Here is a 24,874-nt window from a genome sequence, read left to right on the forward strand (position 1 = left end):
TTCTTCCTCCTCTTTGGCACAGTTGCTCTGCTACTTCCAAGCCATTGGGTTGTTGTCAGCACACAGGATTGGCTTCTAACTGCTTTTTATTTGTGCAGATGTCATGCCCTGAATCTTGGGAGCCCACTGCTTTCTGAGACAGTCCATTCCATCTTGTGATAAGTCAGTTTAGAGGGGTTTTCTTTTTATTGACCTAAACCACCTATCACATACTACATATGATTTTTACTTTTATCTTTATATGTCAGTCTAACTGTGTCTTTTCTCAGTCTAATCGTGTCTTTTCTCAGTTGTTGTTGCTCTGTGTGTGTTATGTCTATAGTGGCACTTTTTATGAGCTCTCTGCATCTGGCACTCCAATGCTTCCATACCCTGATCTACTTCCCCACCACCCCAGAATCATAGCAGCTTGAGCTCTAACTGTGCATCAGTTCAGTTCATTTCAGTCGCTCAGTCGTGTCCGACTCTTTGCGACCCCATGAATCGCAGCATACCAGGCCTCCCTGTCCATCACCAACTCCCGGAGTTTACCCAAACTCATGTCCATCAAGTTGGTGATGCCATCCAGCCATCTCATCCTCTGTCGTCCCCTTCTCCTCCTGCCCTCAATCTTTCCCAGCATCAGGGTCTTTTCCAATGAGTCAACACTTTGCATGAGGTGGCCAAAGTATTGGAGTTTCAGCTTCAACACCAGTCCTTCCAATGAACACCCAGGACTGATTTCCTATAGGATGAATTGGTTGGATCTCCTAGCAGTCCAAGGGACTCTCAAGAGTCTTCTCCAACACCACAGTTCAAAAGCATCAATTCTTCGATGCTCATCTTTCTTTACAGTCCAACTCTCACATCCATATCTGACTACTGGTAAAACCACAGCCTTGACTAGATGGACCTTTGTTGGCAAAGTAATGTCTCTGCTTTTTAATATGCTATCTAGGTTGGTCATAACTTTCCTTCCAAGGAGTAAGCGTCTTTTAATTTCATGGCTGCAGTCACCATTTGCAGTGATTTTGGACCCCCCAAAAATAAAGTCAGCCATTGTTTCCACTGTTTCCCCATCTATTTGCCATGAAGTGATGGGACTGGATGCCACGATCTTAGTTTTCTGAATGTTGAGCTTTAAGCCAACTTTTTCACTCTCCTCTTTCACTTTCATCAAGAGGCTTCTTAGTTCCTCTTCACTTTCTGCCTTGTTTAATATGTGTTTGATGACTAAGCTACCCACTAAATGTGGAAGAAATATCTTCTAAAAATAGAGATAATTCCACATTTAGAAGGTAGCTTAGTGATATGATAGTATATATATTTAGCTATACTTATCAAAGGATGACAAAATCTCTGTCTTGGAAATGATTCTGTGAATTAAGTAAAAATGCCTGATCATGTGCATACTCACATCCCCCCAGTCTCACACAGCAAAATGCCCAAACGATACCAATTGTTTAAGAAAAACCATTTTGTATGTTTCCTTCTAATTGATTAACTGAGACAGTATTACATATTGTATATCTACACAGATTCAGAATGGCTTGGCTTTCTAAATATATGGGTCACTGTTATTATATTCTAAAGCATTGAACAACTGGCATATTCAGTTCTACATGTGCAATTTCAAACAATGCAAGAAGAATTTTGATATTTTTGCCTACATTTAAATGTTAATATGAGAAAATATCTTGGCATTGTTAATACCAAAAAAGTACAATTATATCTTTCAAATAGCCTATTAAACCTGACCTTTTATTTGTATCTCTAAATTGCTGACATCTCCAAATGTTCTTGCATTTTAAACTTTTTCAAAAACTGTGTTTCTATAACAATTTTAATTGGATCTTCTGTGATACTATTTTAATCATTGTCATCAACCACAGCATGTAATTAGACTTCAGTCAGAACCTTTAGTGCACTAATGTGAGAATGCTAAGTCACCTCAGTCCTGTCCGACTCTGTTCGACCCCATAGATGGCAGCCCACCAGGCCCTGCCGTCCCTGGGATTCTCCAGGCAAGAACACTGGAGTGGGTTGCCATTTCCTTCTCCAATGCATGAAAGTGAACGTGAAAGTGAAGTCACTCAGTCGTGTCCTACTCTTAGTGACAATAGACACTTACAAAAATGTTGTGTCAGTCTGGATTTCTTCTCCTGACGTCTCTCTGCTGCACCGTGACGCTATAACCAAGGGTCATAATTGAACGAGAGCAGAGGTTGATTTCCATTTATTCCACATAATGTGGAAAATTTTGTCCAGGGGCAGCTAGTTAGGGTTATCATCAATAGATGTGTGGTATAAAGATAAACACATAGTTATAGGTTTTCATTAAGGCCATGACCAATAAACACACTGGTTTATTTGTAGAATGGCGCCTGAAGGTTGAAAGTGCCCTTCAGAGTCAATGTAAGAGACTGAAGCTCTGGGCACGGTGATGTAAGTAGCATGAGTGACGTAAGTAGCACAGGTGATGTGGGTAGCCCAGGTGTGGAGGAAGCCTCATTTACAGATCTTATTGCTCACCTGTGCTTCTTCACAGGTCCTGAATTATCAGCAGTGAGTTATTCTTTTTCGGTTATTATTATTACTAGATTTCTTTAAAACTCACTTTTATGTCTTCTCATTAACCATCAAATGTTGGAAGGCAAAATGCATGAGGCTCAGAGCTAATTATGCATTCTACTATGCCTTTAGATATCTGGATGAAAGTCATGTTCCAACACACAATCCCTTCCCTAAAACTCATTTCTACAAGTGATGATTTAATGATCAATTTACTTTAAAGGTTTGCCTTTGGGGACAATGATTATCCTGGTTTGCTCTTTTTAAAGAATAGACTTTTCTTTCAGGGATTATGTAAATATTTAGAAAAAAAATTTCATTGTGGACTTTGAAATGCTTTTAACACAAAATGTGTTGAAACCTATGCTTTGACTATCCCTGGGGGGAAAGGACACCTTGGCATCTCTGCAGAGAATGAGAGGCATGGTGCCCAGAATCCTCAAATTCCTTTGATTGAATACGGTAACCAGCTAGTTGTGGAAGTGGGGAGGATGAGGGCAAGTTGCAGCTTTGTTTTTCAACTCCAAAGTTAGTACTTGTGAACAATAAAAGAATGATATAATGACAAAATACCTAAACATGATGATTACTAATGTTTTCCCCGACCATTTTTGTTCTTCTGCCATTCACAGCCAAGCATGTTACGTGTAACTAGTGAGGAATGCAAACATTAGTCTCATGTATTTGTCTTTCAATTTGATCTTTTGGTATCCTTCTTACTCTGCAGTTTTGAAAAACATCAGTTTTCAGCAATAAAATCCATGACTTCTAGGTATAGGTTATACATTAGATTACAATAAAGAAATATTTTCCCATATTTTCTAACAGCAGAGTGCAGTGTTTTGCAAGGAAAGTGTCTTTGTGATTTAGAGTATATTCATTTCTGTTAGACTGTGCTTTGTCTGAGCCCTTATAGTTCAATTAGAATGTGTGCAAAAACACTTGTGCTATAAACTCTACGTGAATTTTTTCTAAAAATGAAGTCAGAAGTGCAATGTCGGTTGAGTTTTGGATTTAGTGAGAACAAAAGCAAGGTGGATTTCCGGTGAGAGAGACTGTCTCCTTCTAGCTGTCGGTGTCCACCCCAGAGCCACATTTGCGGCAGAAGATTTCCTTGTTGTGAGTCAGGAAGCCTTCCCCCACCAAGGAGACTGAGCACTTCCCACAGGTAAAGCATTCACTGTGCCACTGGCGGCCTTGAAAGCAGATAAACTTGGCACCTCTGAGACCTGTAAAGCAATTAGAGAAAAAGAGTAGTCCATTCTTTCAACAAGGAGATGGAGCATTCTATCAGGTACACTTCCGGGAGCTGGAGATAAAACAGTGAGTAAGACCACACCAAGAAAGTAACCGAGAAATGATGCCACCCCCAAATGGCCTGTGTCCATTCAGGAATGACACCCACAGTTTCTTCCTTTGAAATCCAGCCGGATACCCAGTCAATTTTGTCCCATAATCTACATAAGTAGGTTGAATTTGAGTATACAAAGCGCATATTTTTGGAGACAGTTCCCAATTGCCTCTTGCATAAGGCTTCCCTTGTGGCTCAGAATCTGCCTGCAATGCAGGAGACCTGGGGTTGATCCCTGGGTTGGGGAGATCCCCTGGAGAAGGGAAAGGCTACCCACTCCAGTATTCTGGCCTGGAGAATTCCATGGACTCTATTAGTCCATGGGTCACAAAGTTGTACATGGCTGAGTGATTTTCACAAAACATAAAAAAAATACAGGGTAGTGCAATGGGAAGAAGGAATAAGTTTTGAAGTCAGACTTCAAAGTAAGTTACTTATCTTACTTATCTAAGTAAGTTACTTACTTATCTAAGAATATTTTTTCCTTCCTCATGACCCTGTTCACTTTGAAGCAAAGTTAAGGTAAAATAAATGAATACTTCCCAGCCTGGTATCTGATATTTTAATGACTTTTAGTTCTCTTCTCTTTTTTCCCATGTTTAATTTTATTCAAGATAAAGTCCCACGGTTATATTGTGGCTTGAGACACAATTTCCAAAAGCCTCCAATAGAGAATTTCATACAAACTGTCCTTAGCTAGCCTCATATGATAACCTTGTTACCTTGCCCAGAGTTGACTGCAGTGTAGGCTTGCAACAAAGATGTGTGAATCTGATTTCTGTGGCCACTGAAGCGATGTTACCCAATGACATCAGCTCCCCCATTTCAACTTGGGCCTTAGTTAAGCCATAGGGTTTCTATTAATAAGAAAGGTATGAGGATTTGAGTCTTTGATGAGACACTATCTCTATATCACAAATATGAATCCAGGGTACATACAAGGAACTGATTTTGAAGAGTTGTAAAAAAGGAGAAAAGGTCTAAGGTCTGGTGAGGGTTTGGGATGCCCTAGACTTGAATCTTCATTTGCCAGGTTTTCTCCAAGTGATCTTAGTGTTATGAAATTCTTGTGGTTTGCTTATCACACTGTTTTAGTGAGGCTAAAATAGTTCATGTGCCGATTCACATATAATTTCCAACTATTCCATTTGGGATGGTAAAGCAAAAAAGGTGAATAAATATTTTATTTCAGGTAAATTCTCCTTAGATAAGGAACTTTTGTTTCCTTCCTGAAAATGTTTTTCGATGTCTTCACATATAATTTACTAGTTCAGGGATACATTTACATCAAATTCTTGTACTTTTCTTGATTAAATTTATAGCTTATTTATTATGCCATCACTACTTTCTAATGAGAGTAAATCAATAACGTACCAATTAATCCCCTTAATGGTATTCAAGACGTTAATAAGCTGATTGCAAGAATAATGTTCTATATATACATAAACCACCTCTGTTCATGAATTTAATTATTACACATCTAGCATTTGATTCACATGAAATTTTCTTGATTTTGTTATTAAGCTTTGTACAGGTGGCAAATGTAAAAATAATTCTTCTAGAATTTTACAAAGAAGAATAAAAAGGAAGCATCTGGTAGCAGGGATATAAGAAAGTCTTGACTTAACATGTGAGATGGTTATAAATTATTTTGATTTTGGATGTGTTTACTCCCTCAGATCATAAGGGTCATTTTCAATAAGAAAGTCAAACAGGAAACAGGACTCTGACACCTGTTTTATCTGGCTGAATTTATTCCTGAAAATTCAGTAAAATAGGAGCTGGCCTTTGTTGAGCTCCTAAAGAAGAACCAGTCTCTATTCCGAGCCCTTTACTTCATACAGCTCTCACCTCACTCCATGGGGTAGTTATTACCATCAACCTGAGTTTGCAGACAGTAACTGTCAATCAGAGAGGTTAGCCTCTTGGCCAAATCACCCAGCTGCTAAGTGGCAGATCTGGGATTCAATCCTAAGCCATCTGTTTCAGAGTCTGTGCTTCCAACTGCACCAAATTAAGTCTGAATTTTCTTTCTTAAAGAACATAACCAGAAATATTAGCATCCCTGTCCAAAGAAGTCAACATTTGAAACTCACTTTACTGAAAATAAACAGAAATAGAAAACAGCAAAGATGTGATCTTATTTAATTCCTCATTTTGCAAAGAAGACAAATAAGGACCTTGGAGGTGAGTTGTATACCTATAGTCACACAGTAATCAGGACCAGAGACAAGGCCATGGTCTTTTACTCCCTAGATCAGTGCTCTTCCCACTAGGTCAAACTGCTTCATTTATCCCCTTAGAAAGGTAAATCCTATCTTAGAGGAGGAGAAAAAAAATTGTAGTTACATCTTGAGTTTGTTCCTTATAGATCTAGTTAATTTAAAGTGATGTTTTAAAAACAATTCTAACATAGTTTCTGGGAATGACATATTGTTTGCCTGAATGTACACCTTTCAGAAGATAAATGTATGGTATTAAGAGTATAGTTTCCTGTGGTACATTAATTCAAATACCTCAACTTTAAAGAAGCACTACTACAGAGAATATGTATATATATGTATATATATATTTAAAAGTGTTAGTCGCTCAGTTCATGTCTGACTCTATGACCCCATGGACTGTAGCCTGCCAGACTCCTCTGTCCATGGGATTCTCTAGGCGAGAATACTGGAGTGGGTTGCCATGCCCTTCTGCAGGGGATCTTCCTGACCCAGGGATCGACCCCAGTTCTCTCACATTGCAGGCAGATTGTTTACCGTTTGAGTTACCTGGGAAGCCCATATATATTTAAAATCAGATCAAAACATACTAAAGTGAGTCAGAGGTTTTTGCAGGCATTTAGTTTCTGGTGTGTCTCAATCACAGAACCAAAAGAAGATTAAGATGATGATCAACAGACTGATTATTCTAAATATATATCCTGCATTTGGATTACTTTTGGGACAAATCTTTGGTTCCTGATCATCCGTATGTTTCATGTGGAAAATGTGGTTTTTCTGTCTGATTTTAAAAAGCTGAGTTCAGTAATTGACCTGCAGCAGTCCATCAGAAAAATCGCTTAGACACATGCATCTGTGGTGATGGATCAGAATGGAAACTCATCAAGTTCAAAGCTTGTATAGGCTCTTTCAGATCCATACTAGCCATTTGAGTCCCTGGAAAGTTGTCAAATATTTTTAAGTTGTTAAAATTCCTCATTTCTTCATGGAAATCCACCTCCAGCCCCCTCCCTGCCCCGCCTTTTCTGGCTAATTCAAGAAAAGTGTTGTAGAATAAATTGTCTGAGTCCATCAAGCTGTGATTGCATATTCTACTAAGTTTTTGGAGCTCCAGTTACTGTTACATTTTTGGAAGTTTCATTTCTAACTAGAACCAGTAAAGAGGGTGGTTTATTCCCTTGGCTGCAGGAGTTGCCAGATACGTAGAAGCAGGAGAGCAGAGTGATTAACAGGCCAAGCTTTGGAGCCCTATGGTCTAAAATTGCCAGTGTACATCCCTGAAAGGGCTGCAGAGGTGGCATAGCTGAATGACTGTGGGAGGAACAAAGGGGGCATGCCCTACACAGTGGGCCAGTCACTCAGCTCCCTGCGACAGTGACCTGACTAGGAGTGTGAGGGCAGTATGCCCACCCCGGGCAGGCTCTTCATTTACTTTTTGGCTAAAGAGATGGATTTTACATTAGTTGTTTCCAAGTTTATGCAGGCCAAACAAAACATGCTTGCTGGTCAGATGTAGCCCATGGGCCAGTGTGAGATTCTAAAAATTATGGTGCCTTGTATGGAGAAACAAGACCATGCTCTGTTTATCTAGGAAACTTCCTCCCTTGCAAGAAAGTGAAAGTCTATCAAACTGGGCTTGCAGCAAAACTTTTTACTTGAAGATAAATAAATATTCAATTTTACTTGTGATATATCTGAAGATAGAGGAGGAGAAAAGGGTTAAAATAATCTGTAATAATCCTATGTTATATAAACTGAGCTAGAAGTGAAATATGATCTAAGAGTACTAGGAATGGAGAACAGAAATACAGTTCTGCCATGTTATTTGGTGACCATACCTAAAAGAATAGCTATTGGAATGGAATATTACTCAGCCATAAAAGAGAACTTATTTGAGTTAGTTCTAATGAGGTGGATGAAACTAGAGCCTGCTATACAGAGTGAAGTAAGTCAGAAAGAAAAAATAAATACCATATATTAATGCATGTATATGGAATCTAGAAAGATGGCACTGATGAAATTATTTGCAGGGCAGCAATGAAGGCATAGACACAGAGAACAGACTTATGGATTCAGGAGCGGGGGAAGGAGGGAGAGAAGGGACATATGGAGAGAGTGACATGGAAATATACATTACCATATGTAAAATAGATAGCCAATGGGAATTTGCTGTATGACTCAGGGAACTCAGATCGGGGCTCTATAACAACCTAGAGGGGTGGGATGGCGATGGAGGTGGGAGGGAGCTTCAAGAGGGAGGGGACATAGACATTTCTATGGCTGATTGATGTTGATGTTTAGCAGAAACCAACACAATACTGTAAAGCAATTATCCTTCAATTAAAAATAAATTTAAAAAAGGAGAGAAAAAAAGAATAGCAATTGGGTTTCTCAGGGATGAGTGTCAGTTCTCTTATGACAGGATTAGCATTTTAGAAGTGAGTGTTCTTGCCTGGAGAATCCCGGGGATGGAGGAGCCTGGTGGGCTGCCGTCTAAGGGGTCGCACAGAGTCAGACACGACTGAAGTGACTTAGCAGCTGAGGAAAATACAATGTGCTTTTTACCTTGAAAACTCCTTTAGCACAGATAGATTTACCATTTATGTTATTTTCAAATCATATCACACATATTTTGTTCAACAGAATGCTATCTTGTTTTATCTATTCATAATTAAAACTTACTGTAAGTGAACAGAATGAAAAGAGAATACATTTTAGAATCATCTTAAATTGAGGTTTAATTAATTCCTCACCTATGCTATCATAATTATTATAACTTCTGATTTCTGCACAGTACTTGCATTTAATTAAAACTTTTTCTATTTTAAGGCCCATTTACACGTGTTTAGAATTGAGCAGCATTTTGATTTATAAGTATCCCTTTCTCCCACTCAATTTCTTAAAGTTCTACCTCAAGTCAGGCCTCCTTGTGAAGGTCTTCCCTGTTCATCTTACTCTCCTTCTTTCCTGAACTATTACTTTACTTTGAGGCAGTACCATGAAGTTTAGTATTAATGACCCTCTACAGAGCCTAGCTGCCTTAATTATACTCTATACTTGCCTTGAGGGTTCTGTGTAATATACATATTTATATATAAGTGCTCTGTTTGTTTCAAAAGGAAACATAAGGGAAAGATCATCCTTTTTAAAATGACGTTTCCTAAATAAACTATATAGCATTTTCAGAGCCATAATTTTTTCACGCTAGGACTATATCAAACTTACCAGTAATAGGCTTGGTGCAGGCGGCACACTTTTTGGCATAAAGATGGTTGTAGCAGTCCAGGCAGAATGGATAGTCATCTCTGGACATAAACTCTTCCTCACAGAGCTCTTTCCTACAGCCGCTGCACAGAAAACACTCCTTATGCCATGGCTGGTCATGAAACGTTATCCCACCTGAAGTTATCACCTGACAAATGATCACAAAAAAGGCGATGACCATGGAATGTCTTTTGTGATTCTCCTCTTTGTCCACCTTGTGTCAGGATGTCTTTTTCCCGTGATTTTTTTGAACCAAAGTAAAACAAAAGGCTATCTCGATCAAATGAAACCGATGAGAATTATCCTAATTTTTCTCCTACAGTGATATCGGAAAGAAACAGGGTCATGATGAACTCAGGAAGATGAAAAAGATATAGGCCCTTGATTTCTTTGCTCATCTTTCTCTTTCTTGTTGGTCTTCAAAGATCCGCCATTAGACTTAAGATGCTTTCTATGCTATGTTCTTATGTTCATACATAACTTCTAAGAATCCTAAAAAAAAGCTAATTTTTCCTGAATGCTTTATTCAGCAGTAGCAACCCTGAAAGGATTTCCTCAACACCATTCCCAGATGGTGCTAGCTGCAGGAGACTCAGGTTCAGTCCCTGGGTTGGGAAGATCCCCTGGAGGAAGAAATGGTAACCCACTCCAGTATTCTTGCCTGGAGAATTCCCATGGACAGAGGAGCCTGGTGGGCTACAGTGCAAGGGGTTGCAAAGAGTTGGACATGACTGAAGGGACTTGGCATGGCGTGCATCATCTGCTAATAATGACTAATATTTCTAGAGTGTTTTTTCAGTCTTTAGTTCTGTGCTTAACCTCTTCTTAACATTCTCAACATCCTGACACAGTATCTTCCCTCTTTAGAGATGAACCACTCCAGAGAGTTAGAGCAGTTACATCACTTGCTAGGGACACACAAGCGAGAATTCAAACCTGCAGTCTGATTCCACAGTCTGTGTGCCTAACCGTGAACACAGTACCGAGAAGAGATTACTTTGCACTGATAAGCCACTGACAAATCTTTGTTGAATGAATGAAGAAACACCAAGGGAAAAAATGTATGGAAAGCAATTCTAGTATTGTACCTAGCACAAATGAGATGACTGTGGGCAACTGTGTGAGTTTTCTGCACTAGGATTCAGTCATCAGTGCTGTACATTGAACCTTAATGTGTGATGTGTTACAGTTTTGCGGAGATGCTTGTTATTCCTCCATAAAATATTTTCTAACCCAGTTTAATCCATGGATTCTACCTTTTAAAAGACTGAGATATCTCTATTTAAAAAATCAGATGGAAAAATATTAGACAACTTTACTTGTGTAGCAATTTTTAAGTCCTAGCATCTTTCAAATCCATGGCCATTGAGCTCTTGCGGGTGGCTGGGGAACCTGGCAAGTGTTCATAGACATGTCTTCTAATGACTGAAGCAATGTGATATCTGAGATGGCGCCTGTAGTCTTTGAATGCAAATTAACTAGATATAGAAAAAGTCAATTCTAAGTTGTTCTATTGTGACAAATTAAATAACTGTCTATGCTCTAGGCTTTTGAAAAGATTATCCTAAAAATATTTAAAAATTTTCCAGTGACTACCTTAATAATTAAAGATATTTGATAGAAAGTTATTTTTTGTAAAGGAGAAAAAAATATATACTATTCTAAATAAGTAAATGGGAAACATAATGGTGTGTGTGAACTAAATCAATTTAAAATACCCCCTACTGACTTCAAATGCCTTACAACAGGCACAGCAGAATTCAGGATTCTTTTGATTTGTTTGGTCAAATGATTAGCAAGCAAGGCTTAAAAGATTCAAAACTTGAAAACTGTATTCACAGCAAAATGAAACTTGATGTACACACTAAAGATTGTTTCATTAGGGAGAAGAAACTCTGGAACATTAAAAATAGCTTGCTTGTGATTATATTCCTTTTGAAGAGGCAGACAGGCTAAGATGAAGTCTAATATCCAGGCCTGGTTTTTTGATACTGATTGATCCCAGGATTTAGAACAAGTTTCTTCTCTGGCAAAGTGGAGGCAACAATGATTTTGCACTCAGTGGATGACAGCTGATCAATTTTAGAACACGTGAAACTTGTGGAGTTTGAATTCAAAGGACTATTGTTTGAGGTTACTTACTTTCTAGTAGAAAATACATTTTAGTTTCACAAAATAAAATCTATGAAAAAATTCTATGGGCTGGTTGTCAAGTAGTTTTTGCTTATTTTCTTTTGTTTTATATTTGGTCTTTGGCTTGGGTTGAAACAAATTGTTTTTCTTCAGCTTGGATCATCTTGATTAGAAATATTTATATCCAGTTTTCCTTAAAGGACTTGCGGTTTTAAAAAATTAAATAGAAAATAATCTGGCATGTTGTGATCTCTCTACTACCCAATACAAACATTTCATAAATTTCTGGGGACTTAAAATCATGTCCTAAATATAGGGCAGGCTCCTCTAACCTGGGAAACACCAGGGCTTTGGCCCCAGACAGTGCTCAGCTCTGACATACTAGAGAAGATCTCTTGAATCTTTATAGCATTGAAGGAAACTTTACATCGTGTGCCCAACAGATGATTTTAAGATGACTCCCACAAGTCTCATTTTAGTGTAAGTCCTTAAGAAACACAGCCTAAAAATGGCCAACTTAGTTGTCCCTCAAAACAATCAGGTCAATCTATCCATTTTATTTCCAACATCTTTTTCTAAATGCATTTCATTGACTCATACTTTTGCACAGCTTCATGTTCATCTGTCTCAGGGTTATAGGGTCTAATTGTTTCTTGTAAAGTCATTTTCTAAGTCAGTATTTCTGATAGAGTAATGGAAGTCTCCACGGTTGAGATGGTTTTGTGTCATGTTACTTTCAGTTGTAATTTTCAGCCACCACAATCCTAAAGGAAATCAGTCCTGAATATTCATTGGAAGGACTGATGCTGAAGCCGAAACTCCAATACTTGGGCCACCTGATGTGAACTGATTCATTGGAAAAGACCCTGATGCTGTGAAAGATTGAGGGCAGAAGGAGAAGGGGAAGACAGAGGATGAGATGGTTGGATGGCATCACCGACTCAATGGACATGAGTTTGAGCAAGCTCCAGGGGTTGGTGAAGGACAGGGAAGCCTGGTGTGCTGCAGTCCATGGAGTCACAAAGGGTCGGGCATGACTGAATGACTGAACTATCGTGTAATTTAATAATTGTAACTTAGGAGTTTATTGATGCCTCCTCAAATGCAGTATCAGTATTTTAAATATATGAAGAAACTCACTGTGTGTGTTAATTTGTAGAAAGTGGTAATGACATGCTAGCTGCCCAGAAGCAAATATGCAGATAGTTTTAAGAGATCTGCTGGAGCAGCCTGTAGATCAAAAGTGTTTAGAAACCACTGTACTGAATTAGTACATGTTTCCATGATTCAGGCTTTCTGATCACAACTTACAGGGGTATTTGAAACTTAAAATACCTCACAGGTCAAGGATTTCTTTGAGAACATCAATATATGTTAATGGATTACAGACATGTTATCAAGGTGAAAGAGATGAGTGACTTTTTCATATAAAAACTTAGAAGATAAAAAAAAGAATTGTACCAAGTTTACTTGAAAAAGGTGACTTTTCTTCCTATTGGAAAAAAAAAGTTTGAATGGATATCCAAGTTAAAAGGCCCTACATGAAGCTTTGCAACTGGAGGCAAAGGAGACCGCTTGCAGTTCTTGCCTTCTTTCTGTCTAATGAATGAATTTCCCTAATGATCTTGTCACTCTTGAGTGTCATTCTCTTATCTCTCTACTGCTAGAAATATAAAGCTTCAAGCCAAGAAGACATTTACATTGCTTGGATATAAAGTGAGGAGTGAAATATCCTGTTTAAATTGGTTCCCTCAGTCACTCTGTGAGACAAATCCATCTCCCTCTGAAATTATATGGATCAAAAATTTCCTAAGAAATATTTGTATTCAAAGAGAGATGTGGGTCCTTCACCAGAATACGTGAAATCTTGCATGAACAGCAGTGAATGGAACTGGAATATCAAATCACTTGAGCTTTTGGAACATTAAATTCCTGTTCTGGGTGGCATTTTATGGTGATAAAAATAGATGGGCTTCCTCACTGTGACAGGTAGTGCTTTTGAACTGGTTGGAATTCAATACTAATGTGAGTGTGCAAAGATGGCTATAATATGATAGTATCAGTTCATTACAAATATATAATGTTGCTAAAAAGCAATGGCTTGGAAGATTTCATAAGCTTCATGCTTATAGATATTTACCTTCTTACAAAAGCTGCAGTAGTGAGCAAACTCCTTTTCAAAACACGGCACACAGTAATTGCCACTCTCTTTGGAAATCAAAGGTTTAGTTCCTATTGGCTGTCGGCAGTGCTCACACACAAAGCAGGTTTCATGCCAGTAGTTACCCTTAAATTCCATTTTGCGGGAACCTGGACCCCAAAAGTAAGAGTCTATTAGTACAAATCAAGTTTCATTGTTTTCTTTTAAGCAGTAATACATCAAATCACTTAAACTATATGTTAAGGTGATAAACTAATCAGCCACATAGAAAAAAAAAAGTGTTTGATTTCCAAAACATTTATCTGAAAAAAAGAGGTCAATAGAGTTCAGCCACAATGATGGTGAATCACTCTTTAACTGAAAATTCTTGTGCTGTTTCATAATTTTATGATGTGAAAGGACTATAAGAGTAGACTCTGAAAGGCTGCACATGGTTTAGATAAATCGGGTCATAATAAGAATTACAAGGATATTAGGAATGCCCAGGGCACAGACTCCTGAGATTGATGTTGTGCAGTTGCAGTCTCTTAGAAAAATCTTTGAATGTATAATAAGAAAATGAGAGAGAATTGTTCTTATGTTGCTGTCCATAGGTATGGAGAAGAGGATCAATGAAGAGGATTATTACTTGCCTAGAGGTGTAACAGTTTACATGGATCCTTGTTTTCCCTGAGAGAAAAGAAAGATGACTGACCCTTAGACTAGTGTTTGTTAAGATACAAATGATACTTGATTCCATTCTCCTATGATGGGCTGTGCTTTTTGATGCTATTGGTTCTGCCTAGGACAGGGTGTTTAATACAGTTTTAGCATTATTTATTGGTGTAGATTTTATTCCCTGGTTCAGTTTCTGGTTCAGAATGTTTCTATGAATTATATTTATGACAATATATAAAAGACAGTACACTTTGCCCATTGGAAACAGAAAGTATAATCTTTTCAAAGTACACTAAATGAGATAAAGAGATAGTAAGAAAGATGTCTTTCTGAAAAGCAGGATTTTGTGTAATAGTCCCCTTTATCTGTGGGGGATACATTCCAAGATCCCCAGTGGATGTGTGACACTGCAGATAATACCAAACCTTATGTGTGTGTGTGTGTGTGTGTGTGTGTGTGTGTGTGTGTGTGTGTGTGTGTACACCATGTTTTTTTCCCTATACATACAGACCTATGTTAGAGTTTATAAATTAGGTATTGCAAGAGATTAATAACAATAAAATAGAACAATTATAAAAATATACTGTAATAAACATTATGTGAATGTGGTCTCTCTCTCTGAAAATATCTTTCTGTACGAATTTAATGCCTTTTCCATCTTATCTAAGTACTTACCATGCACTGTGGTTGTAACTTTTGCAGTTTGAGGCATGACAGCAAAACTAGCATAAATTTCTTTTTCCTTCTTCATGATTTCATGGATGGGGAATTTGTTCTTACATTAGGTCTTAGTAACCTCAGCATGCAATTTATTTCCTTATTAAATCAAAAACTGTCTTTTCATTTGAAGGAAGCACTTTATGGCTTTTCTTCGGCATACCTGAACTGCCAGCGTCACTACTCTTGCACTTTGCGGCCATTACTAACTAAAATAAAGGTTTCCTGAACATAAGCACTGTGGTACAGCAACCGTCTGATCTGGTAACTGAGATGGTTATTAAGTGACTACTGGCCAGGATGCTCTGGACAAAGAGATGAGTCACGTCATGGAACAGATGCAGAGGGGTTTCATCACACTACTCAGAACAGTACACAATGGAAAACTTAAGGAACTCTTATTGCAGGTATTTTCCAGTTAATATTTTCACACTTAACATTTTTAACCTTGAGTAACTACAGCCATGAAAAGTGAAACCATGGAAGGAGAATGGGGATACTAATGCACTACACTCTTCCTGTGCTTGGATTTAATTTAAAGCATTGTAGCTTCAGTTATAGACCAAAAGGCCTTGAGATCTTACCAGGCATGATGGTCTTCTTGCAGTGAAAGCACTTGGAAGAGCACTCGTTAGAATAGCACTCCGAGCAGAGCAGGCGCTCATCCTTGGCAGCAAAAGGCTTTTCCACCAAAGAGTGATTGCATTTGGTGCAATTAAAGCATCCTTCATGCCAGTGACGGCCTTTGTAACAAAGATCCTTCGAGACAGTGAATAAAAGTTAATTAAATGTGTTTGTGATCAAACGGCCCATTTTGTAAGACAATACTAAACACTCTGGGGCTCTGGTGCTAGTAGGTTGTGCTGGAAGCTTGAGGACCTGATGTTGTTGATACTACTACCTGGAAAGAGGAGGCTCTCTGCGGCAATTAAGAGCTAGAGCCTGGGGCTTCCTTGGTTGGTCACAAAAGACAGATGGAAAGTAAGGGGACTCTCCTATTTCTTCCAGTTTCCTGAGATGATTTGTATTTTTAGATGATAACATCCTATTACTGTTTAAGATTTAAGTAAACAAAATCTCAACACTACTTAACTAAAGCAAAGATTAAAAAAAAGAGAAAATATACAATAATGTGCATTCTGGTAGGAATGGGCTATATGTATGAGAGGTGTCAGGGCACAATGTCTTTAATGAAGATGAAACTGATTCGAAGTTAGGAAATAAAGGTTTTTGAATCTTTATACTTTCAATTGTTTACATAGTCATTTATACTCTTGTCATTCTAGAAAAATCATTTTAGTTGTGTAACTTTGGTCAAATAACTTCTTTAATCTTTGGTGTCCTAAACTGTCTCCTAAGATCACTGTAAGGATTAAAGCATGTGTTATGTTTCACAGTGCTGAGCATAGTGCCTTGAACAACAACTTGATTGATGATAGCTTTGAAAATCCTTATATCTAGTAGCAGAGCATTAGATTATTAAAGAAAAAGAGGCATCACAACGCATTTTTCTGCTGATTATTCTGTGAACAATTTTGCAATAATTCTGTGAATTAAACCTACCTTGGAACCCGATGCGATCGGTTCTTTGCACTCCTCACAATAGTTAGAAAAGATGCAATCGTAACAAGAAACACAGTATGGATTGTTATCCTTTAGTACATACTTCTTCCCGAGAAGTGATGCCATGCAGTATTGGCAATAAAATTGAGCAGTTGTCATTTTGCCTTAATCCTGTGAATAGAAAAATAATTCACATACATAAAGGCAAAATTTTTGATAAATTATAAAGCCTCAATACAGCATGAGTCAAGCACTTGAATGGATTTGTATTTTCTTATATGAACACCCACCAGTTTAGGAAATACGCTGTAGTCATGGTGGCACTTGGAGGGATTTAGGAAATGCTACTCTCCCATCTTGGCAGTTCCTGTGTATTTTGTTAGCAAAACGCGTCAAGCCAGCAGCCAGAGTGTGAAAAAACATCTTGTATTCATCATTCACTCATGTGGAATTCAATGAAGAAGTGACATTTGTTGAAATAGGATGGTTTCACCTCAAGGATATAAATATGAACTGTTGATAGAGCTTTCACTAACTGTCATCACTTACTGAGCTTGCTGAAGAGATCTGGAGGTGGAGTTCCATGGAAATAAGACTTTTTTTTTTTCTAACTGAAATATAAATTACTAATTAAGTACATTGTCATTTTCTATGCCATTCTTTTATTTCCCAAATCTTTGGCCTTCCCAGGTGGTGCTAGTGGTAAAGAACCTGCCTGCCAATGCAGGGAGACTTAAGAGATGCGGGTTTGATTTCCACACATTAGTTAGTTCTAAGGTCCCTTGAGACATCCTCCTTACCTGTGGCTTCACCCTCCCCAACTACACTGTTGTACTTGCCATTGAGCAACATCCCATATGTAGACATGCAGTTAAAATCATCAGTGGTAGAAAAGAGCTATAGGCTTCTTAAGGTTTTAGGGCTAAACTAACATGTACACAGAAGGAAAAATGGCAGCATTTTATAGAATGAAAAATATAAAGCCAAGGTTAAGAGAAGAATTATAGTTATTTTGTAAATTTAGGAAAACCATTAAACAAAATACATGGATTTCAAAAGGTTTTTGTTCAGTTGTTCAGTTGTGTCTGACTTTTTGCAACCCGATGAACTGCAACACTCCAGACTTCCCCGTCCTTCACCATCTCCCAGAGTTTCTCAAACTCATGTCCATTGAGTCAGTGATGCCATCCAATCATCTCATCTTCTGTCATCCCCTTTCTCCTCCTGGCTTCAATCTTTCCCAGCATCAGGGTCTTTTCCAATGAGTCAGATCTTTGCATCAGGTGGCCAAAGAATTGGAGCTTCAGCATCAGTCTTTCCAATGAATATTCAGGGTTGATTTCCTTTAGGATTGACTAGTTTGATCTTGCTGTCCAAGGGACTTTCAAGAGTTTTCTCCAGCCCCACAGTTCAAAGGCATCAATTCTTTGGCACTCAGCCTTTTTTTTTTTATTATCCAGCTCTCACATCCATACATGACTACTGGAAAAACCGTAGCTTTGACTATACAGACCTTTGTCTGCAAATTATTATGTCTCTGCTTTTTAATACACTGTCTAGGTTTGTCATTGCTTTTCTTCCAAAGAGCAAGCATCTTTTGATTTCATGGCTGCAGTCACCATCTGCAGTGATACTGGAGTCCAAGAAAACAAAGTCTGTCACTGTTTCCATTGTTTCCCCCTCTATTTGCCATGAAGTGATGGGACTGGATGCCATGATCTTAGTTTTCTCAGTGTTGAGTTTTAATCCAGTTTTTTTCACTCTTATTTTTCACCTTGATCTAGAGGCTCTTTTAATTCCTCTTTGTTTTCTGCCATAAGGTGGGGTCATCTGTGTATCTGAGGTTATTGATATTTCTCCCAGCAATCTTAATTCTAGCTTAGTGATTCATCCAGCTCAGCATTTCACATGATGTACTCTGTATGTAAGTTAAATAAGCAGGGTGATAATATACAACCTTGACATGAAAAGTGAAAGTGTTCCACTCTGTTGTTTCATGTCTGGTTCTAGCTATTGTTTCTTGACCTACATATAGGTTTCTCAGGAAACAGGTAAGGTGCTCTGTTATTCCTATCTCTAAGAATTTTCCACAGTTTGTTGTGATCCACACAAAGGCTTTAGCATAGTCAGTGAAGCAGAAGTAGATGTTTCTCTAGAATTTTCTTGCTTTTTCTATGATCCAACAGGTGTTGGCAATTAATTAGGGATTAAACATGAGTTTTTTGTTGTCACCAAAAGCAGCACCACTGATTTTCTTGGAAAATAAATATATTATGAACTATAGATATTTTCTAATTCTCCATCTCAGAAATTTGGTTTTTTTTTTCAATTTTAGCAAAATGAGAAAATCCACTATTGTGATGCTTTTTACAGAATTTTTAGTGCTAGTTTTTATTTACTATATTTAAATTGCATTGCCACGTATTTTGCCTTCTTTTATTTTAATGGTAACATTTTCAGCTGAATGTCTTGCTAAATGTGCACTGTCATTAATTCTGTATATAGCAGATCTTCAGTAACAGAGAAAAGACAAGATTTGGAACATGGGTGTCTTTTCCAAGGAAGGATGAAAATTCAGACTTGGAGTTCCCAATGGAACATGCAAAAATTATCTGTGAAGAATATTGAATCCCCTATTTGCTTAATTCCACACAAATGTCCCTTTTTATCAAATACAACACACACTAAAAGGGTTGCTGAGGGCTTGGGAACAGGAGGAAAATAAATGTGAGTCCCCTTGAAGGATTTTAAAACTCAAATTTTGTTCATGTTTACAGTGATCAAGTGTTTTATCTCTTAATAGTGAAATAAAATATATACTTTTAACTTTCATCACTTCATATGAAAAATGCCATTTTCATTAGTCATGTATTTCTTTAGTCTTAGATGTGTATAATAGCACCATGAAGCATAGCTTCTCAGGACTTAGAAAATCCCAGGCTACTTCCATTTTGTGAGCCTTTTAGTATACTATAAAATGAAGAAACAAACAAAAGGATCACAAAATTGGCAGATTTTCAAGTTTTTATTTTAAACCACACTTTAAATACAATAATACTTGTACCTCATTTGGTGATCAGTTGTCTAAAGATAAAATCTAAATCTCTAAATATTTTATAAATATTGATATAGAAGTATATATCAATGAATATAAATACTTATCTAAATGTAAGTACAGGAAGATATGTTTCTGCTCCATCTCCATTATAATTACATAATAGGTCTTGCTCCATAAAAATTCCTAACAAAATGGACCATATTTTCTTCAGTTTCTTTTTAGAGAGAAAGTACATCTCATTCCACCTGTTTTTTTAAAGCAATGTCAAGAAGCTGGGGAGGGTGAAAAAGTCAGTCCAATATCTTGAAACTGTATAATTTTGCATTTTATAGAATGATACAGTGGGAGTAGGCATTTGGTCCAGGTCAATGTGTATTGAAATATCTACTCAGTAATAGCTGAACTCTCTGCCCTCAAGAAGTCTGGATCCTCTTAGCTCTTACCTTGGTTATAGTGAATATAATTTGAGATAGAACAAACTGAATGTTCACCCTCTTATTCTTGGTTGGGAAGAGTACACTAGGAAATTCAGTCCTCATTTTCATGAAGTCTGTCATTTAATTATGGTTATAGGAATACATCCACATAGAGTTTCTTAAACAGGAGTGTTATAACCATATGGAATATGATACACATTCCACTAGAACCATAGAATTCTTAGTGACTAATAGAAAGGAGTGAGGAGCTACAGCACAGGAAGACCTTCCTAGGAAGATTTTAAAGAAGTTAACGTTTTGCAAATCTATTAGGAAGGAAGGAAGAGAACAAGGATCTTGATTAGCAGGCAAGGAAGGAGAGAAGGACAATGAGAGAAGACACGGGATTACATCCAAAGTTGGGGAATGGTGAGTCTTGCCAACAGATTTTCACCCAGGTATATTCAGGATAAAAGACCTTCCAACTATTTAAAGCTATTTGAACCTTTGATACAAACAGTTCTAAATGGGATTGTGGGTAGGCAAAAATGCAAGTGTATGAATTTTTCCAACTGGGTCACATTTTACTGCTTTATTCTCTCCTAAACATAATTCTGTAGTTTTGTTTTTTTCATCTTTTTTCCTCCTCTTTATCCCTTTCATTAATATTTCTGAATAATCAGGGAATAATTTGTAACCACAAGAACAGACCAAATGGCTTGTTTTCAATCATTTTCTAACAAGGAAAACTGTAGGAAAGGGAATAGGGACCATGTGATTCTTATCCAGCAGCCCCCACCTGAGGATTAATTTGGCAAAGATATTTAAAAATGTTTGCTTCCAAATATTTAAAATCCTTGAACAGAGCTGATTTATGAATCATAGGAAATCTTAATATTAACAGTAGATCCCAACTGGATAGCATTTAACTTTTCTAGGCATGAACTTAGAAATGTTAGTATCAATATCAATTAGACACTCGTGTCAAGCTTTTCAATGGGATAAGATTAGATATATCCTTGTCAAACTTCCTTCAAAGTCATTCTGCAGTTACACAACAGTTTAAGTACAGAATTTTTATCACTGTATACTGAGGTTTTAGAAGACTGATTTAGAGGTACACTGATACATCTAAGAACCTATGAAGATAAGATAAATAGCTCAGAAGTTCAATGTCATGGATGGACTTGGCTTTCTTCTTCCAATTCTCTGCTTTAGATTTTAGATTTTTGCCTAAAAGGATGTGAGTCTATGGTCATAGCTTTCATGGGTGAGAATGCTGTTGGACACATGTTATTTTTAAAACCAGGAATAATTTTGTGTCAAGTAATGTTATATGGTAAGTTAATGATTAGAAGGCAAATGCTGTGGGCAATATACTCATATTTTTATTATGCTGAGCAGAATTAATAAATTCACAAGAAGTGTACTTCAGAGAACATCAAGCAGAAGAGAGGCAGGGACTTGAGGCCATGCAGGTCATCTTTAACATGCTTGTGGTTGCAGGGCATCACACACCATTCACTCATTCATTATATAAACAGGCAAACCTTTTTTACTTGCGAAGTAATCAGCTAGAAATCCATGAAGGATGTGAAAATAGACTAGACTCAAATTCTATCCTCAGAGAGCTTATAATCTAGTAGGAAGAGTAAGGACATTTTATAACCAAACAAAAATTTGGGACTGATAAGGGGAAATGAAAATTTATAATAATTTAGAGCAATGGTTCTAAACACGATGCACATTAGAATTTTAAAAATTTCCCCCAAAGTGCATCTATATTCCAAACTAATTAAATCAGAATTTCTTGGAGGGTAGAGAAGGAGAACAAGTATCTTTAATCTCCCAGGAAGTTCTAAAGTCCAGTGAGAATAAAAAAAAGCCCCAGTTGAGAAAAGGGATTACTTTTAGCTTGGAAAAATTCAGGAACAACTTAGAGAAAATGGCATTTGAATGGATCTTTTAGCTTGGAAAAATTCAGGAACAACTTACAGAAAATGGCATTTGAATGGATCGTGTGGTAGGTATTATGGACTTGTTCTCCCAATCGTTGTTCTATCATCCTTCTAGAGATTTCTCTTGGACCCTCTTACAGCTAATATTCAGGGTACAAATTTAGCTGTTAACTCCAAACAGGTGTGTACATGGGCAGGCGGAAGCGAAGTGAAGGACATGTTCCGGCTGCTGTTGCTGCTGGTGGGCTGAGCCATAGAGTGGTGTGTGGTTTCCACCATTCAGAATGCTTGGGATTCAGGTTTTCCAGGGGCCAGGGACTTGGATTGGGGCTGTGAGAGACAGTTTTGGCAGTGATATTGGTGGCAGCAGCAAGTTCCTGACCTCTGGATTACAGGGCAGACTGGGTACTGAAGTGGGCAGAGAGCAGCCTCTGCCACCCTTGGAGGAACTGTTCAGATACTAACAACGAGAGCTAATGTTCCTGGGCATTTCCTGAGAGCCTGTGTTAACCACTTTATGCAGATTCTCTATTAACCCTCACAACAGTCCTGTAGGATGGGCCCATTATTGTTGTCCCCATTTGGCAGGTGAAAAAACCAAAGCTTGGAGAGGCCAAGACCACTTGAAAATGTTGAATCTAAGATTTAAACCTACACCTGTCAGAAAGTGAAGCCCAGGATCTGAGCCTGCATAAATCTCTCCTTTCCTGAAGATGAGGGGAAGGGCATTGAGACTGACCAACATAATTAGGAGGAAAGATGTTTATACTTCATATGTGAAGCCTGCATGGAAAACAGCAAGTAAGTTATTTGAAGTGGTTGGTAGGGCATGAACAGGTACAAATTGGAGGACAAGTTTGAAAAGGTAGCCTGGGTAAGATCATCAATGGCTTAAGCTTCAAAGTAGAGATGAATGTACTTTTTTGTATAGAAAAGATACAAGCATTGATGATTGAGAATAGATGAGTGAAGTGTTTTGAACTGAGATCTGTGAAAATTAATCTAGGAATAGTGATAGAAGGGATTGGAAGGTAGATACACCACAGACAGGAAACTGATTAGGAGTCTGTTTTTCAATATTCCATTTAATCTACAAATTATATTATTATCTTCATGTAAAAGGAGTTGTTTTATGTATTTTGGTGGGAATATGAGGGAAAATTTTTGTTGAGGAAATAATGGCCAGTCTATTAAAGCTAACAAATTCATCACGTTACAAATTTAAAAAACAAACCAAAAACTATGAACCTCACCCAGACTGAAGACACACAACCTAGGCTTCTCTGGGTAAAGCTATTAAAAATTAAAGAAAAATAAGATCTTAAAAATAGGTCAAAAGTATTACTTTCAGAGTAACAATAAATTGAGAAGTTACCTACTTCTCAACAGAAAAAATGGAAAGTAGATTATGGAAAAATAAAATGGCTGGAAAAAAAATGGGAGCCTACCTAGAAGTCTATACTTTATCTTTTGATAATAAATGTGAAAAAAAAGATTTTTTTCAGACAATCAGAAACTGAATATATCAATAGCATATCCTTATTAAAGTAAATACTAAACAGTATTCTTCATGGGAAAGAATATTGAGCTCAGACTGAAGCTCAGAGATAGATGGGTGAAAAACAACCAAAATTATAAATATGTAGATGAATCTGAATAAATATTAACACGGAACAACTTTAAAGAATTTGAAAATTTAGGCAAAACGGGAAACTTCTAAGATAAGTAAAACGTTAAGACTTAACAAGAAGAAACATAAAATTTCAACTGGTTGGTAACTATTGCAGAAACTGAATTTGAAATTAAAAGCCTACATACAAGGTAAAATACAAGTTCACATGGCTTCTCCAGTGGATTTTACCAATCTTTTAGGAAGAAATAACAATAATATTAGCAAACTATAACAAATAACTAAAAACAAAAAACACGATCCATTTAATTTTGAACCCATTAAAATTTTGATGATGTTGTCTTTTGTCATTAAGTCATCTGACTCTTGTGACCCCATGGACTGTGGCCCAACAGGTTCCTCTGTCCTTGGGATTTCCCAGGCAAGAATACTAGAATGGGTTGCTATTTCCTTCTCCGGGGGATCTTCCCAACCCAGGGATTGAACACCCATCTTCTGCATTGGCAGGCAGATTTTTTTTTTTTACCGCTGAGCCACCAAGGAAGCCCAAAGCTTTGATATCAAAATCTAAAAACATTATGAGAAAAAATGTTTAGGCCAATCATACTCATAGTAATAAAATTTGCAGTAATTACAAGAAAGTTAGCACATATAGTAACTAACTGAATCCAGTGATATATGAAAAAGTTAATATAAGTTGAGTTTATCCCAGGAATGGAATTTTAGTTTAAAATTAAAATAATCATTGTATTTTACCACATTTACCAAATAAAAGAGAAAGCCATATTCGTAGCAGATGCAAAAAGACATTTGATAAAAAATTTTACTTCAATTCATGATTAAAAGCTTAGAAAACTAAGATTAGAGGAATTTTCTCAATGCAGTAAAAAATACAGCAAGTATTATCCTTACTGGCGAATGTTGGTAGTTTTTACTGAGATCATAAAAAGGAAAAGAATGTCCTTGATTATCATTTCTGTTCAGTTTTATACTGAAAGTTATACACTATGCACTAAGATGAGAAAAAATATAAGAATTGAAAAGGAGCAAATACACTCTCATTTACTGGTGACTGATTTTTGTGCAAAGAACATCCAAGTAATTCTATATTATTAGAATTTACAAGGGAGTTATCAGTTGCTGGATAAAATGTATAAAAATCAATTGCATTCTTATAGCAAAACAGAGAAAATG

General features: G+C 37.2%; 1 protein-coding gene across 16 annotated transcripts in view; it reads right to left on the bottom strand.

Moving 5' to 3' along the window:
- Positions 1–3,545: 3,545 nt before the first annotated feature.
- FHL5 (four and a half LIM domains 5) overlaps positions 3,546–24,874 on the bottom strand; it is a 50,813-nt gene continuing 29,484 nt past the window's right edge. For 10 of the 16 annotated variants that reach the window (XM_081529751.1, XM_081529755.1, XM_081529753.1 and 7 more), the window contains 5 exons: positions 16,619–16,789; positions 15,640–15,814; positions 13,661–13,830; positions 9,349–9,535; positions 3,546–3,779 (listed from right to left, as the gene is read on the bottom strand). In XM_081529751.1, the coding sequence (XP_081385877.1) occupies positions 3,616–3,779; positions 9,349–9,535; positions 13,661–13,830; positions 15,640–15,814; positions 16,619–16,777 (855 nt within the window). In that variant the 5' untranslated portion in view covers positions 16,778–16,789 and the 3' untranslated portion in view covers positions 3,546–3,615. Of the gene's footprint in view, positions 3,780–9,348; positions 9,536–13,660; positions 13,831–15,639; positions 15,815–16,618; positions 16,790–16,908; positions 17,230–24,874 lie in introns of those variants that run through there. The other 6 variants (XM_081529762.1, XM_081529763.1, XM_081529761.1 and 3 more) reach the window with 2 other exon arrangements.

The sequence above is a fragment of the Giraffa tippelskirchi genome, chromosome 9, assembly GCF_054371585.1.
Source record: "Giraffa tippelskirchi isolate mGirTip1 chromosome 9, T2T-mGirTip1v1.2.pri, whole genome shotgun sequence".
In the NCBI taxonomy this organism is placed as follows: domain Eukaryota; kingdom Metazoa; phylum Chordata; class Mammalia; order Artiodactyla; family Giraffidae; genus Giraffa; species Giraffa tippelskirchi.